Source organism: Podarcis gaigeae (assembly GCF_964106915.1).
Source record: "Podarcis gaigeae genome assembly, chromosome: 15".
NCBI classification, from domain to species: domain Eukaryota; kingdom Metazoa; phylum Chordata; class Lepidosauria; order Squamata; family Lacertidae; genus Podarcis; species Podarcis gaigeae.
Window position 1 is genome coordinate 18,510,307 of NC_139692.1, and position 15,633 is coordinate 18,525,939.

The window sequence follows — 15,633 nt, forward strand, 5'->3', positions numbered from 1 at the left end:
CTGCAAACTTTTAAGCCTGAAATCATCAAGCTGGAAAGACAAGCGATATGTCACATGCCGAGGGGGAGACACAGTAAACAGCACCTTGCCTTGGAGTGCTTAGGTGACCTTGAACTAGCCAGAATCTTTTGGCTTCTGCTTCTGAGCTCCAAAATGGGGCAAGTGCCGCAGCCAGATTCTAAGGGGCTGTTAGAATAAAGGCACGACTCCAGTGCCACTCAGGCCAAATCCTGCTAGCAGCCCCCAAATGCACGCACACATACACACACACACACACACACACACACACACACACAAAATAGGAAAAGCAAAGCAGAAATGCTTAAGTCTAGAAAAGAGGCAAGCATCTTTCAGCAAGGCTGGCTTTATTGCATAATAAAAGAGGGTGCCTAGAACCAAACAGGGGTTCTTTAACTACAAAAGGTACTCCATATGCATGAACCAAATGGCTGCAGTTAGTTCAAGGCACTGGCCTGCAATTCAGATGTCAACAACCTGTCACATGTGGTAGTCAGTAACTGTTAACAATCTTGAGGAAGCCAAGTAACGGAAAGCAGCCCCTTCCTTAACCAACAGTGAACTGAAAACGGCAGGCGGAGACACTTCTGGTGCCTTGTGCTTTTGCTAAAGAACCAGGCTGCAAGATCAACTGGCCAGCTTTTCATTGTCACCATTTTCCACTAGTTTTCTTTTCTTCTCATCTGTTTTCCTCTTGAAGATGCTATTTCTGTAGAACTGAAGCTCTTTGATACTCTCCCTGATGTCATCCAGGGCTCTAAAGGGAATTCAGGAAATGTTAGCGTTCCTTTAAAAGAAGGCTGCACCATACACACTCACCTCCAAACGCAAGGGCAGGCTAATTTTAAAAGAAGCTGAAAAAGGTATGACTTTACAGTGTTCCCCAAAATGCTGCAAACAGGTTGTGCACTTCTATGTGCTATGGAACCCTATAGAAGGGGAACTGAAGGAGAGATTCAAAGCTGGTTGGGGGCAGGAGAGCAAAAACGCCCTTACACACATGCCTTCTCCCCTGCTGGAATGAGACCAACAGAACTTTGGATTTGGCAACTTGGTTTCTCCCTCCCTGCCACTTCTGAACTGCTCTGTAACACACACTTTCTCCTAGGGAAATAATGTCAATAAAGGAGGAAATGTTGTTCTAATACAAAACATGCTACCCATCTTGGCAATAAACTTACAGGCTGAATTGCTATGATCAAGCACAATGAAAGAGAGTAGATAATAACAGCACGTTCATCTTGCTGAATAATGACCAAAAGGCAAGTTCTGAGATGGACGGGGAAAGGTTCTTAACAGCACAGTTAACAGATGAGAAAAGGAAATGGCACACTTATACTTGAGTCAAGCCTGATGGGCCATCAAGGTTGGAGTAAACAACTTCTTGCCCACCCAGTATAGCTGGACTACAACTCCCATCATCCCTGACCATTAGTCATGCTAATGGTCTGGGATGATGGGAGAGGAATCCAGTAACTTCTAGAAGGCAATATATTGGCCATCCCTGGTCTACACTGGCTGGCAGCAGCACTCTGAGGTGTCACATTCAAGTCCCTCCATGCACAATGTGGAAATGACTGTGACTGAGCCTGGTACCTTCTGCATGTACAGCACCTGTTCTGCCCTTGAGCTCCAACCCTTCTCCATTTGGATTCGGAGCAAATGTCCCTTTCCAGATTAGTATCTGCAGACTTGAAATAACTTTTATCAATGGCACCTCCCCCACCGCACTGTCCTTACCACACTGCATAACCTCATTGTTGATGCCTGGCGATACAATCTGACACACACAAAACAATCACTCTTCAAAGCCAAACAATTACCTATGAGACGCAGCCTTCTTTGGAGCAAACTCGTAGTCTTCTGGGTACCAGCGTCTGCACACACAAAACAAGTCCCCATGATCCAAAATCTAAATTATCTACCAAAATGTGGTGGACACCATAGGCAAGAGCACCCACAAACGCAGGACTCCGGAGCCGCAGACGCACCAAATTTGAAACGATCTCATGCAAAAATCAGAACAGCTAAAATTCCAGCTTTAATTTTCTAAAACTCACGGAAACTAGTTATTACATTGCAGAGTAATATTTTCCACTTCCAAAAGTTCCATGTTACTCAATAATTTTACTATACACTGGTACCTCGGGTTAAGAACTTAATTTGTTCTGCAGGTCTGTTCTTAACCTGAAACTGTTCTTAACCTCTGAGGTACCACTTTAGCTAATGGGGCCTCCCACTGCCGCCGCTGCACGATTTCTGTTCTCATCCTGAAGCAAAGTTCTTAACCCAAGGTACTATTTCTGGGTTAGCGGAGTCTGTAACCTGAAGTGTCTGTAACCTCATGTTACAGTTCAAAACCTCATGTTCGTAGAATCATAGAGTTGCAGACTCAGAAAGTACCCTGAGGGTTTTCTAGTCCATGGGTAGGCAAACTAAGGCCTGGGGGCCAGATCCGGCTCAATCACCTTCAGAATCCAGCCAGCGGACGGTCTGGGAATCAGAATGTGTGCTTTTATTTAAAATGCATCTCTGGGTTATTTGTGGGGCATAGGAATTCGTTCTTTTTTTTTTTTCCAAAATATAGCCTGGCCCCCCACAAGGTCTGGGGGACAGTGGACCGGCCCCCTGCTGAAAACGTTTGCTGACCCCTGTAATGCAGGAATCTTCTGCCCAACCTGGAGCTTGAACCCACAACCCTGAAATTAAGTGTCTCATGCTCTACCGACTGAGCTATCAAATAAATAAAAAATAAATGCAAATATATTTTGCGGCTGTAGAATCTGAACCTTTCAGAAAGCTGCATCTGCTGTTGACTGTAGGCATCTTGGTGGTCACATATTACACATAAGACCCGCAAGATTTCCTCAAAGTCTGTGGCATGCCATTCGCTGCCCGAGGAGCCACCCACACACCCAAGCTCTGGCAAATGATGTAGTGGGTACTGACCTGCACAGTTCTTTGATGGTGCTCACATCAATGATCCTGTAGTGAAGGTGCTTCATGAACTGGGGCATGTGCTTGTCGAGGAATTTCTTGTCCGCATGAACCGAGTTTCCTGAAAAGGGTGGAAAGGCACAGATTCTGTTCATGCGCTCAACGTGGAATTCTCAGGTGGGTGGCGAAGACACCCCCAAATCCCACCCATCCCCAAATCTCAATCTCAAATCTTTGTTACAGTCTTAGACCAGCATACGTAGCAGGGGATACAGCCATTTAAAATCTATAAAACGTTTTGGAAAGCTAAACAGTATTAAAACAGAAGGTATATATAATAGAAGCTAAAAAATCTAAAATACAAATATAAAAGAAGCTAAAAGAATCTAAAAGAAGGGTTAGGAGCATTAAACGGATGTAGTATATAAAAGACTATGGCTAGCACAACCACTCTATAGCACAACTTTTCTATGGTGCCCAGCTGGGCCCCTTCTCTGACTTTGAACCACTAGAACTTGTACAGTCTAAATTTTTAAGATCAGCCCTTCAAGTCTGAAAATGTGTCTCTAATGCCACTCTGAGACTAGAGACAGGCTTCACAAAAATGGAGGCTAGAGTGTGGGTGGCCATACTCAACTACTGGCCCAATTATTTTATTTTTATATGAACACATCAATCTGCCTTTGACAGAATCAGGATACCCTCCCAACACCACTAGATTTTATCTGCAGCACTGCTACAGGCTGACCAAAGAAAGCGCTTGGCCAAATGTCCAGGTAGGTGATGTAAAATGGGGCAATTGGGCGCTGAATTTGCCCTGCTTTCCACTCACACTAATTGCAACTAATCTGAAGCTGCTGCATTTTTCCACCTGAACCTTCCCAGGCTCTACAATCAACATCATAAGATGCGCTGTCCCCACATATATTTTCAGAAGAAAGACGGAGGGGAGTCAGGGATTAAACCATCTGAATCTCAGTCTCCAGAACTCCCTTCCCATAAAGGCACAGAGGTCGCCTTCCCTTCTCTCAGTTGAACTTTTTATACCAAATGATGTTTTGGAGAAATGTACGTCTATTAAGGGATGGTCTATTGCTGATTCTCAAACTGGCTTTGATTAACCGCATAGGGTTGCACCCAATGTTACACATACTCAGAGCAGACACACTAAAATTAATAGACCTAGATGACTGGGGCCCATTAATTTGAATAGCTGAAGTTAGTCGCATACAACAAATTATGATTTGTTGATGTTAAGAGTTATTCTTAATGGTTTTTTATACATATACTGTTTGCATTTTCTGTTTGAATCCATTAGCTGCCTTAGGCCTTTTGAGTGGCAAGGGATGGTACAAATCAATAAAAATGACTATCTTTCGTAAATGTTAAAACCTCCTACCGGCAAGTGGGCAGAGTCCTGGAGGTGTCTGTTGACGGACAAAAGACAAAAATTCATACTCTGCTTGACGCAGCGAGATTTTGCTCTCCTGCACTGCCTTTGTAAGGCCAGACTGGAAGAAAGAGAGAAGCCAAAATTACATCATGTTGCCGGTGCCTTAAAAAGAGCCAGGCAGTTAAGATGTCATGCAAGAATCAATACTATTTTTATTTTTTATTAAACCTGTGGTCACTTCTTACTCAAAGGCCTCCAAGCCAATTACAACACATTTAGAACATAAGTATCAATATATTATACCATAAAAACAGAAAGAAAACAACCCCCTTAACAGCCACAGAAAGGTTTGGCAGCACACTACTGAGAAAACAACAACATCTTAATGGATAGTGGAGGATTTGCACTACTGTTGTTGTTGTTGTTTAGTCGTTTAGTCGTGTCCGACTCTTCGTGACCCCATGGACCAGAGAACGCCAGGCACCTCTGTCCTCCACTGCCTCCCGCAGTTTGGTCAAACTCATGCTGGTAACCTCGAAAACACTATCCAACCATCTCGTCCTCTGCCGTCCCCTTCTCCTTGTGCCCTCCATCTTTCCCAACATCAGGGTCTTCTCCAGGGAGTCTTCTCTTCTCATGAGGTGGCCAAAGTACTGGAGCCTCAGCTTCACAATCTGTCCTTCCAGTGAGCACTCAGGGTTGATTTCCTTCAGTATGGAGAGGTTTGATCTTCTTGCAGTCCATGGGACTCTCAAGAGTCTCCTCCAGCACCATAATTCAAAAGCATCAATTCTTCGGCGATCAGCCTTCTTTATGGTCCAGCTCTCACTTCCATACATCACTACTGGGAAAACCATAGCTTTAACTATACGAACCTTTGTTGGCAAGGTGATGTCTCTACTTCTCAAGATGCTGTCTAGGCCTGTCATTGCCCTTCTCCCAAGAAGCAGGCGTCTTTTAATTTCGTGGCTGCTGTCACCATCTGCAGTGATCATTGAGCCCAAGAAAGTAAAATCTCTCACTACCTCCATTTCTTCCCCTTCTATTTGCCAGGAGGTGATGGGACCAGTGGCCATGGTCTTCGTTTTTTTGATGTTGAGCTTCAGACCATATTTTGCGCTCTCCTCTTTCACCCTCATTAAAAGGTTCTTTAACTCCTCCTCACTTTCTGCCATCAAGGTTGTGTCATCTGCATATCTGAGGTTGTTGATATTTCTTCCGGCAATCTTAATTCCGGCTAGGGATTCATCCAGCCCAGCCTTTCGCATGATGAATTCTGCATATAAGTTAAATAAGCAGGGAGACAAAATACAGCCTTGTCGTACTCCTTTCCCAATTTTGAACCAATCAGTTGTTCCATATCCAGTTCTAACTGTAGCTTCTTGTCCCACATAGAGATTTCTCAGGAGACAGATGAGGTGATCTGGCACTCCCATTTCTTTAAGAACTTGCCATAGTTTGCCGTGGTCGACACAGTCAAAGGCTTTTGCATAGTCAATGAAGCAGAAGTAGATGTCTTTCTGGAACTCTCTAGCTTTCTCCATAATCCAGCGCATGTTTGCAATTTGGTCTCTGGTTCCTCTGCCTCTTCTAAATCCAGCTTGCACTTCTGGGAGTTCTCGGTCCACATACTGCTTGAGCCTTCCTTGTAGAATTTTAAGCATAACCTTGCTAGCGTGTGAAATGAGTGCAATTGTGCGGTAGTTGGAGCATTCTTTGGCACTGCCCTTCTTTGGGATTGGGATGTAGACTGATCTTCTCCAATCTTCTGGCCACTGCTGAGTTTTCCAAACTTGCTGGCATATTGAGTGTAGCACCTTAACAGCATCATCTTTTAAAATTTTAAATAGTTCAGCTGGAATACCATCACTTCCACTGGCCTTGTTATTTGCAGTGCTTTCTAAGGCCCATTTGACTTCACTTTCCAGGATGTCTGGCTCAAGGTCAGCAACCACACTACCTGGGGTATACGAGACATCCATTTCTTTCTGGTATAATTCCTCTGTGTATTCTTGCCACCTCTTCTTGATGTCTTCTGCTTCTGTTAGGTCCTTTCCACTTTTGTCCTTTATTATGGAAATCTTTGTATGAAATGTTCCTTTCATATCTCCAATTTTCTTGAACAGATCTCTGGTTCTTCCCATTCTATTGCTTTCCTCTATTTCTTTGCATTGCTCGTTTAAGAAGGTCTTCTTGTCTCTCCTTGCTATTCTTTGGAAATCTGCATTCAATTTCCTGTATCTTTCACCATCTCCCTCACATTTTGCTTGCCTTCTCTCCCCCGCTATTTGTAAGGCCTCATTGGACAGCCACTTTGCTTTCTTGCATTTCCTTTTCATTGGGATGGTTTTCGTTGCTGCCTCCTGTATAATGTTACGAGCCTCCATCCATAGTTCTTCAGGCATTCTGTCCACCAAATCTAAATCCTTAAACCTGTTCCTCACTTCCACTGTGTATTCATAAGGGATTTGACTTAGATTGTATCTTACCGGCCCAGTGGTTTTTCCTACTTTCTTCAGTTTAAGCTTGAATTTTGCTATAAGAAGCTGATGATCTGAGCCACAGTCAGCTCCAGGTCTTGTTTTTGCTGACTGTATAGAGCTTCTCCATCTTTGGCTGCAGAGAATATAATCAATCTGATTTCGATGCTGCCCATCTGGTGATGTCCATGTGTAGAGTCGTCTCTTGTGTTGTTGGAAAAGCGTGTTTGTGATGACCAGCTTGTTCTCTTGACAGAACTCTATTAGCCTTTGCCCTGCTTTGTTTTGATCTCCAAGGCCAAACTTGCCAGTTGTTCCTTTTATCTCTTGACTCCCTACTTTAGCATTCCAATCCCCTATAATGAGAAGAACATCCTTCTTTGGTGTCACTTCTATAAGGTCTTGTAAGTCTTCATAGAATTGGTCAATTTCAGTTTCTTCAGCACAAGTAGTTGGTGCATAAACTTGGATTACTGTGATGTTAAAAGGTCTGCCTTGGATTCGTATCGAGATCATTCTATCATTTTTGAGATTGCATCCCAGTACAGCTTTCGCCACTCTTTTGTTGACTATGAGGGCCACTCCATTTCTTTTACGGGTTTCTTGCCCACAGTAGTAGATATGATGGTCATCCGAACTGAATTCACCCATTCCCGTCCATTTTAGTTCACTGATGCCCAGGATGTCAATATTTATTCTTGCCATCTCATTTTTGACCACCTCCAACTTACCCAGGTTCATGGTTCTTACATTCCAGGTTCCTATGCAATATTTTTCTTTACAGCATTGGACTTTCCTTTCGCTTCCAGGCATATCCGCAACTGAGCGTCCTTTCGGCTTTGGCCCAGCCGCTTCATCAGCTCTGGATCTACTTGTACTTGCCCTCCGCTCTTCCCCAGTAGCATGTTGGACGCCTTCCGACCTGAGGGGCTCATCTTCCAGCGCCATATCTTTTATATGCCTGTTGTCTTTGTCCATGGAGTTTTCTTGGCAGGGATACTGGAGTGGCTTGCCGGTTCCTCCTCCAGGTGGATCACGTTTGGTCAAAACTCTCCACTATGACCTGTTCATCTTGGGTGCCCTGCTCGGCATAGTTCATAGCTTCTCTGAGTTCTTCAAGCCCCTTCTCCACGGCAAGGCAGTGATCCATGAAGGGGATTTGCACTACTAGACCAGGCCAAAATAACCATTTAATCCAGCCCTCTGTTTCCTACAGACATCGGCCCAGATGCCCCAGGGAAGGCCAAAAAACAGGGCATGGTGCATTGGCACTCCACTACTAATATTCAGAGGGAGGCTGAAACTGGATCTGGAAGACTCATACAGCCATCAAGGCTAGTAGCCATTGATGAATGTGGCTGAGACAGGTCACTGATCTCATTCCCTCGCAGGAACTGCTGGTAAACAAGGAAGCAGTCTCCCCACTCCCAAACCCCAGCCAAAGGATGCAGCAATTTTAGCACAACAAAGAAGGTTTAATGTCAAAAAGTCTTCATAATGGACATGGGAAACTCTAATGTCACGCTAAGGACACACTGTGAAGTCGGGTGATGGTTCAGCAAAAAGCTGGCTCATTTTGCACGGATGAGATAAACCTTCAGCCATCCTTTTCAAAGAAGTGCTTAATGCAGACGGCAGGGAACATGGCACGGTCAAGATAAGGTTCTGTAGCATGTGGAACTGTAAAAAGACAAAGGAGTTCTTCTCAAGGGAGTGTGAGCGATGAAGAAGCAGGCCTCTACCTTGCCGTGATGCTCTTTGCACCATTCTGACATGCTGTCCAGCAGCTCATCTGGCTGGTTTATTATCAGGTTGGGACCCTGTCAGCAAAACAGGAGAAAACAATGGGGAATCAGATCAGACTGTTACATCAATGATGCTTATTTGTTGTTGTTGCTGCAATTATTAATATAGCAATACTAGCATTTTATCCTGGTTCTCAGCCGACAAGGGTTCCCAGGATTGCTCACATATATCAGTGATGTGATAGCCGCTACCCACAGGATGACAATCTAACCCAGGCATAGGCAAACTCGGCCCTCCAGATGTTTTGAGACTACAATTCCCATCATCCATGCCCACTGGTCCTGTTAGCTAGGGATGATGGGAGTTGTAGTCCCAAAACATCTGGAAGGCCAAGTTTGCCTATGCCTGATCTAACCAGACATGACACAGAAGGAAGTGGAATTGAGAGGGAAGAGGAAAAAGCAAACTCAGGCACTTCTTCTTAAGTTACATGATTCTTATAATGACCTGATAGAAGAGTCAAACGTGGTTGGCTTTTTTAAGAGTCAATGAGATGGCCCTGAAGCTCCACCTCTCTCTTCAAAACAGTCCAAAACAAGAGCTGCTAAAGGACAACAGATCAGGGAGGAAGGGATGGTGTGTGTGTGTGTGTGTGTGTGTGTGTGTGGTAGCAATATAAGTGGAGCTGTTCAAACAGCAGTATGTATTATGAATAGAAATAATCACCTTTGTTTGAACACAAAGGGATATAAAGTTGTAGCGCAATCAGATTCATTTTTACTCTCAAGTGTAATGGTGACAGTTTGCACTAGGTAACAAAAATAATCAACTAAAAAAAATCTGATGAACTTTTAGACTTGATGGCAACAGGAAGCAGCCATAATCTGATCACCTTTCGAGTTCGCAATATCCGGTTGGCATTCACTTCCCTCACTAAAATCATTTGGAAATTGCATGCATAAATAGGGCTTTTCATCAGCCAGCTATGTGGCAAAGAAGTCAGTGGAAATTGTGAATGACTAGTTAGCCACTCACAGCAGTTAGCTAACTAGCTGGCATTTAAAAAATATATATTGAGAAGAAAAAAAGAATTACAAACTTAAAATCCTCCCTCCCCCCCCCTTTCCTCCATCCCAAAGGCATAGTTCAGATGTAAACAAAAAGAGTACAGTTAACACAAGCACTAATATGGAGAAAAACAGATAGTTACTAATGTCAGTATGAAGGAGAATATTAACACAAACAGATATTATGGAATGTGGTAGGTACAGTTTGTGCTGTAAAGTATTTGTTCAAATACTGGATCAATGGCCACCAGACTGCCAACGAGGTTTTTCAGAAATGGCTGTCCCAAATTACATTATACCATTTTTGCACATTTAAACCCTTTGTTTCCTTCTATTTTCTAGCTATCAATATTCTTCTTACCAGTAATAAGTAACCAATTACATGTTCATATAATAACCCTTGGTAGTCTGAACTGAATATACCCAACAATGCTATTTCAGGAGGGTGGTTTTTTTAACGGGTTTCTCCAGTACTTTTGTTATTTCTCTGCTAGCTGGCATTGAGCAGGTACCAGCCCAAAAAACAGCAATCAACATACCTCAGCCAAGATGTTCAAGTCCGAATCTGTTATGAGACAGGCCATCTCAATGATCTGGTCTTTTTCAATGTCCAGCCCAGTCATCTATATCAAAGTCAAAAAGTTAACAAGTGTAAGATGCCAGAAGAGCTTTCTGTTCCACTTTGTGCTAGCAAAAGTGCATTTTAACAAACCCTAATCCTTTCCCTGGACTATATCTTAAATATCCTGATGCTGGTAGGTTAAAAAAGCATTCACAGCAGCCAGGAAATGGGGGTTGGAGGAAGACCCACTGAAGGTTTGAACAAATCTGTCTGCCTCACAAAGAGCTAGGAAAATTGCCCTGGAGCGCAGTTTATTTCTTTAATGTCAGGCCACAGCAGTGATGTTCTTCCTATTCACTTAAGCCAAGTGGTTAAATGTTTAGTTCGGGTTGGTGGTTATTTTAAATTGGGTATAACTGTAAACTGTTTATAATTGCTATTATTGTTGTTGTTGTTATTGGTTTCTATTGATTTATTGGTTGGTTTGTTGCTCGCAGAGGATATTTTGTTTTTTAATGTTTGATACTTTCTTGTGTTTTTATACATGTTGTAAGCCGCCCAGAGTGGCTGGGGAAACCCAGCAAGATGGGCGGGATATATTTTTTTAAAATATTATTATTAAATGTCAATTGTTTTAGGACCTCAAGCCTCCACAAGCTGATACAATCTAGGATTGTGAATTGCTTTGCTGCAAGAGGCCCAGGGGAAGAGGTCAATCTTTTTAAAGTGTGGGGCAATTTGTGATAAATAGGCTTCTCGATGACTATTAAGAGAGATAAATGGCCTCCATATTCAGGGGCTTCCGGAAGCCAACAATAAGAAATGACATCTTGTCTGCCACTGCTAGATGCACAGAACTGATCCTCAGTCTGGTCACACATGGAGCCAACATAGCTCCTTCAAATAAAATTGTGAATTTGAAACCTCATTTCCTCATAGCACAAGGATCCTAGGACAGGCTTCGTCAGCCTGGTGCCCTATAGATGGTTTGGATTGCAACTCCCATCAGGCTCGAGTGGGCCTACTTGAGGGCACCCTGTTGGTGAAGGCTGCCCTAGATCCCATGTGAATTCCCGCACCACCAATGCAGATATATGTTAGAACACTCCTTTCCAACCTACCAAGGGTCCCAGCTGCCCTATGTAAAGGTAAAGGGACCCCTGACCATTAGGTCCAGTCGTGACCGACTCTGGGGTTGCGGCACTCATCTCGCTTTATTGGCCAAGGGAGCCAGGTCATGTGGCCAGCATGACTAAGCCGCTTCTGGCGAACTAGAGCAGTGCACGGAAACGCCTTTTACCTTCCCGCTGGAGCGGTACCTATTTATCTACTTGCATTTTGACATGCTTTCGAACTGCTAGGTTAGCAGGAGCAGGGACTGAGCAACGGGAGCTCACCCCGTCGCGGGGATTCAAACTGCTGACCTTCTGATCAGCAAGTCCTAGACTTTGTGGTTTAACCCATAGTGCCACCCGCGTCGCTTCCCAGCTGCCCCAGGGTGACCATATTTGATTTTCTGCTCCCAAGATCTCATTTCCAGTGAAATTAGGCTGTTTCTTCCCCCACAAACCAAACTTTCTACATTTCCTAGAAAAAACACTTAAAGGGCGAATGGTCTCCTTCCTTCTCTCACACACATCCACCTACAGTGCCTGTGTATCGTGGGGGATAATATGGGATGGGGGCACACACCAAGGCTCCCAGGAATAATGGGATGGGCACCAATCCTGTAGTACATGAGTCAGGGGGTTGGGGGCAATATGAGATGTGACCCCCGTAGGATACAGATCTCCTCAAAGGATATTCTAAGAGAGCCCAATCTTGCTCATATACAGGCATACACTTACATTGCACCTGCCTCTTTTCGGGAAGGAGGATGAATCCTGCACCTACACTGCACCAGTATCTCTTGCGGGAATATTATTATGGGCTGCAGCATTGCCTTACGTGGTGTAGGTCTTTCTACATGAACAGATACTAGACAATGGATACTATGATACTATGGGATTGCGATTCTCAAGTATTCCCCCCACCCACCCCCAGCTGTCTCAAGGGGTAGGGGAATTTTGCGGGACGCAGCCCCACCCTCTCCTTACACATTGATACTGAACCATATATATATATATAAAATACTGAACCAAATCTCTCATTCATATTATACACACACACACACACACACACACATATACACATATAGTTTTTCAAATTAAAGTTTTGCAATCACATATCCAGCATATCATAAAAACAAGATTCCAAAGAACCTCCTGGACTTCCCTCCTTCCCCTTTGTGGATCCTATTATTAATCATTTCCTCCTGCATCTTTTATAATAATCTAACTCTTTTATATCTCCATTATATCCAAAATTCACCATTAAACTACAAGTGTTATTCCGATCCTAATAACGATTTTAACTGTTTAGAATATTTTTTAAGATAAATGATAATTTTTCTGAACTAAATCTCATAGAGGCATATTATGGGATAGAAGCTATCTGCATAACTGTTTCATACTTCTTCGAGGGCAATGTTCTGGGGCAGCGGGGAATTACGGGATGAAGCCTCCTCAAAAGGAGCTAAACCGCACCTGTCGCGGGGGAAGGAGGGAATATTATGGGATGGAGCGCCCTTTTTAAACACCCCCCCTACATTGCACCCAATTCCAGGGAGCAGGATACTACGGGATGGAGCCCCCGCATTGCACTCCACATGGTGCAAGCATCTCGGGGGACGAAAACGACAGGATATTATGGGATACCCCTTCGCAGAGGCCTCGTTACGGGCTGGGCGCCTCACCTCCAGGTCCACCCAGACCATTCTCTGCCCCATGCCGGGCTCCGCCGCCCCTCCGGCTCCTGCCATGTCTCGCAAGCCGCTCAGGCAGCGCCCCGACAGCCACCGCCTCCCTGCCGGCGCGCCGAAAAGCCGCCAAGCCCTTCCGCCAGCGCGCATCATCTGGAGAAGCCGGAGAACTACAAAGCCCAGCAGGCCCCGCGCCAGCCCCGCCCGCTAGGCCATAAGGGACTGCCGCGCAGCCTCCTAGGATTTGTAGTTTTGCGTGGCGACGACGGGAGTGAGAGCGTCGCTGCGCGCTTAGTGCCTCGCTTGGCATGCCGGGAGTTGTAGTTCGAGGGCTGAGGCTCCCGCGGCGGAGGTGCTCGGTTCCCCCACTGTAATGCGGGATCGTGCCCCAATCCTCCAAAACGAGAGGCTGGTCCAGTAAAAGGCTCAGCTGGGCTTGCGTTTCCCCACCTTCCCCAATACTAAGCTGCATTTTCTTGCCATATTAAGCAAGCAAATACTAGCCCTTTTTAGTGAAAGCACTGAGCCGAAAGTTAACACGTATTATTCTAAAAACACGCAATATGTGGTCAGTGCAACAAAGGAAAACCCAAGGGCCCCTTCCTGAGACTCATAATTTTTTTCTTTCTTAAAAAAGACAAATATGCAGGGTGCAAGATTCCCCCCTCCCCAAGCTTGGAAGTAACAGAGTAAAGGGATGAAAAAAAATAGAACACCACAATTAACTCGGGAATAGACAGGAAATAAAGTTAAAATAATGCCGGGGGGGGGGGGGAAGACCCATCAGTGTTATCAACACTCACAGTCAGGTTTCAGGTGGGAGGCATTCCCAGCCCTAACTGGAAAAATGCCAGAGATTTTTGGGTTCAGTCCTTCTGCATGCAAAGCATATATCATAGAAAGGTGACCCCTCCAACAGAGACAAAAACGGGAGTTTTAAAGGGAGACAAAGCAGTGTCCCATGCATTAGGTTAGTTCAAAGCCACACCAAGAAACAACACTGGCGCATGAACAATTTTGTGTCTGACATAGTGGTACTTAGAACAAAAAGAAAATTCCTTCTCATTGGCTCCTGTGTCACTTTCAGCATTTCAGGGATTCTTTTAAAGAGTGAACTTTGTGAAGCACTTACCTAGGAAGGTTTAAGATGGAAGCCCTCATCTGACCACACGACCTAAATCCACTGTACTTGAGCATTATTATGGCTGTCCACAGAAGCAGCATGCAGGTATGAGAAATTACATTCTATATTTGAAGGTGGCAATGCTATTTAAGGAAACGTCATTACATGACAACTTTGCGCCCCAAAGCTTCTTTACACATTGCATTTGCATCCTGCACATGCTAAATGCCTTACACATTAGGAGTGCTACAGTATGCAATGTGTTTACACCAACCCAAACACACGTTAGGTTCACAGAATACAAAGCCAGAACTGGAACATGCAGACGTGGTGATGGAACATGCATTTATCATTGCAATATAAGAAACAACCCTCTGCAGCCGCCCCGCTTGTGTCCTTTTGAAAACCAGAGCAAGTCTAGATTCCCTTTTGTTTTTAAGTCCTAGTTGGCCTCATAATATGTTCCACTCCCCACCAAAAGAGAGACAAAGAACTTTTAAAAAATGCATTTTTTAAAATTTATAGGCTTGGGCTGCAATCTGTAACCTGGTGCTGGCTGAGACTAATGGGAGTTGCAGTCCAAAGTATCTGGAGGGTACCAGGTTGCAAAAGGCTGGGTTAGGGAATAACAAGGAAGCGGGGGGGGGGGGGGGATCAAGGTTTCCTTCTGGTTTTTAAAACCCTGAGGCTGCCATCCTAACTCCACTTACTTGCGAGGAGACCCGATTCAATTCAATAGAACTTACTTCTGCATTTACATGGTTAGGATTGCAATCTTTGAGGTTTTGCCTGCTTGTGAATGAAAGAGAACCCCACTTACTGCAGACAAGACAGTGGCAGCAAACCCTCTGCTTTAATGGACTTCTCTGTGACCCATCCCCTCTGCAGGGAGGTGGGACCGATTCGGATGGTCCGCCCCCGCCACTTAATGGATCCAAATGGTTTCCAGAGAGTGGTAGGGGATGCTTTATCCCATGTTGATGGCCTTTCAGCCGATTCCCTGGTGGCCCGCTGGAATGTGGAGTTAACCAGGGCTATTGACTGTTTGGGACGCAGGTGGCGCTGTGGGTTAAAGCCTCAGCACCTAGGACTTGCCGATCGAAAGGTCAGCGGTTCGAATCCCTGCGGCGGGGTGCGCTCCCGCTGCTCGGTCCCAGCGCCTGCCAACCTAGCAGTTCGAAAGCACCTCCGGGTGCAAGTAGATAAATAGGGACCGCTTACCAGCGGGAAGGTAAACAGCGTTTCCGTATGCGGCTCTGACTCGCCAGATGCAGCTTTGTCACGCTGGCCACGTGACCCGGAAGTGTCTCCGGACAGCGTTGGCCCCTGGCCTCTTGAGTGAGATGGGCGCACAACCCCAGAGTCTGGCAAGACTGGCCCGTACGGGCAGGGGTACCTTTACCTTTACCTTTACCTTTATTGACTGTTTGGCTCTGAAGCGCACGGATCTGAGGGCAATGAAACAATCGTTGAGACGGCTAGAGCGCCGGTGGCGGATAACTCATTC

General features: G+C 45.0%; 2 protein-coding genes across 2 annotated transcripts in view; one reads left to right on the forward strand and one right to left on the reverse strand.

The window, feature by feature from the left end:
- CADM1 (cell adhesion molecule 1) overlaps positions 1-15,633 on the forward strand; it is a 592,123-nt gene that overhangs the window by 574,613 nt on the left and 1,877 nt on the right. The window lies entirely within an intron of this gene.
- REXO2 (RNA exonuclease 2) lies at positions 349-13,172 on the reverse strand. The gene is made up of 7 exons (XM_083714155.1): positions 12,998-13,172; positions 10,181-10,264; positions 8,571-8,648; positions 4,355-4,466; positions 2,968-3,076; positions 1,842-1,895; positions 349-775 (listed from the first exon to the last, which is right to left on the reverse strand). Exons 1-7 carry the CDS (start codon positions 13,154-13,156, stop codon positions 646-648), a joined length of 726 nt encoding a protein of 241 aa, XP_083570281.1. The 5' UTR covers positions 13,157-13,172; the 3' UTR covers positions 349-645.